The sequence below is a fragment of the Ipomoea triloba genome, chromosome 9, assembly GCF_003576645.1.
Source record: "Ipomoea triloba cultivar NCNSP0323 chromosome 9, ASM357664v1".
Taxonomy (NCBI): domain Eukaryota; kingdom Viridiplantae; phylum Streptophyta; class Magnoliopsida; order Solanales; family Convolvulaceae; genus Ipomoea; species Ipomoea triloba.
In genome coordinates, this window is record NC_044924.1 from 19,406,591 (window position 1) to 19,408,692 (window position 2,102).

The window sequence follows — 2,102 nt, forward strand, 5'->3', positions numbered from 1 at the left end:
TAGAAAGGGGATCTTTATAATCTTGATCTTGAAATCCCAATCTTCAATCTCGCCCTTGATCTATTCTAAACTATGAGAAAAAGGAATTTTCCCCCAAGAGGGGAGAAAACCCTCTAGATCTATTCTACCATATTCTATGAATTTTTCTGATCTAATCCTAGTTGTTTTTAGGTTTTGGGCAAAAGGGATTTATATAGGTGACAAAAAGGGGACAAATTTCCCAAAATGGCCCTTGGCCCGACCACACTTGCTTCAACGCGTGGTGGTGGGCATGGGAGCTAACTCTAATTATTCCACGCCCAGCCACACGCGTGTGAGGCTGCGTGGGATGCTACTGCATTGCGGCTTGTTTGTCTTTTGCTACCTGTAAAATACCTCAAAACTCTTTCTAGAAATGTTGTTAGAAGATTTTGATCGCATTTGAGCTTAAATGCATGTAATTGTTGTAATCGGATGTCAAAACGATGCACTTTTAATCTAATTAAGACCCTTTATAAGTGTTATTCTTTGTGCTTATCACAAACTCAAACAGGGGGCGTATCAGCCACCCTTTGCGAACTCGCAGGAACGTCCTTAATTTCCATCACCACGTCCCCTTCCGCGTCAAATGCCTCCGGCGGGTCACCATGGTGTTCTGTGGGAGGGCAAACATTCGTAGGCATAGAAGCAGTAGCATTCTCCCCATTAGAAACACGCATAGAATTGATTAAGTTGCCCCCTTGCTCGCCACGTATTACCACATGTTCATCTTCTTCTGCAGCTCTCCTAGAACACGAAGCATTCGATTTTCGTCCCGAGGTAGGAGTATTCTCCCCGCCTACTGAAACAGGGGCAGCTGGTTCATTAACAATCTGCTTTTTATTGGCACTAACGTTAGCCCGACGAGATTCACGGCCTAGAGCAGATGAAGAAGGGATCGAATTAGGAACCGCTTGAGCTTCCAACCTAGGTTCACTCTCCTCATTTGGAGGTTGCTCAGAAGTATCCGTCGTATGCTGATCATTAGCCTCACCCTTAGAATCCAGGAGCGCAAATCTAGAGCCTAAACCAGTGTGCGTGAATGTCGCAGGATTCGACGCCCCTGTCGGACGTGACCTCTCCCCCTGCCTCTCATGGCTGACTGGTCTTCCCCCCTGTCGTCTCTCTTTCCTTGAAACGATCATCCAAGGACCGTAGGGAGCACCCGATGGCAAAGAACGTAAATTATGAGAGCAACTCCCACTATGCGGACCAGAGACACGAGGGTCATTAGAGTGATCAGCTTCCTCAGATCGTGGAACCGGCTCAGCAGTGGCTGCAGGCATAGGGGATGTCGGACAAACTTCCTGCCTATGGCCATAGAGCTCACAAGAGAAGCAGACTAAATGCATGCCCTCATACGCAACCTGCCATACCTTCTCTTCGAGAGTGAATCTGGAAATGAGAGGCTTTGTTATGTCAATCTCCACACAAACTCGAGCAAACTTTCCCCTTGAGACTAAGCTCATGGTGTGGTCTACGCGTACTGTTCGTCCCAACTTATTTCCAATCTTTCGCATAGTCAGAAGGTTATAGTACTCCACCGGGAGATTCAGAAACCGGACCCAAACGAGAACCTTTTGTGTAGTATCAACCATGGGGTCAAAATTTGGTACCCATTCCTTAACAATCAGATAATGATCGAGGACCATCCAAGGACCCTCAAACATCGCATACTCAAGATCTTCGTTTGAACCAAATTTGACGAAGAAGTAATCATTCTCCAGGGAAATCTGTTCCATCCGGCATTTAGGCTTCCACATCGAGTTCAGCCAGCGTGAGAGATATGCATAGCCCACATTCCTCCCCATAACCTTAATTATGAGAGATTTCCTCCACGGTTATCGGATTCTTTCCTTCTCTGCCTCCGAAAGACGAATGGTTGGGCACGTCGGATCGTCCTCATCCGTGAGCGAATCATCATCCTCATCCACGACCAGATCATCCGCTTCATTCGCATTAGCAATCAGGAAAGGAGCAGTATTGGACCCAGTCCCCACAGATTGTGGTGTTGAATCAACTACCGGCACCGCCGATGACGATCCTGCCAACGCCAACGCCGATCCCTCCACGCCCGAATCCCC

The 2,102-nt window shown here is 47.5% G+C and overlaps 1 protein-coding gene across 1 annotated transcript; it reads right to left on the reverse strand.

Moving 5' to 3' along the window:
• Positions 1-524: 524 nt before the first annotated feature.
• Positions 525-1,829, reverse strand: LOC116029675. Its single transcript, XM_031271722.1, has one exon. It carries the CDS (start codon positions 1,827-1,829, stop codon positions 525-527), a length of 1,305 nt encoding a protein of 434 aa, XP_031127582.1.
• Positions 1,830-2,102: the final 273 nt, after the last annotated feature.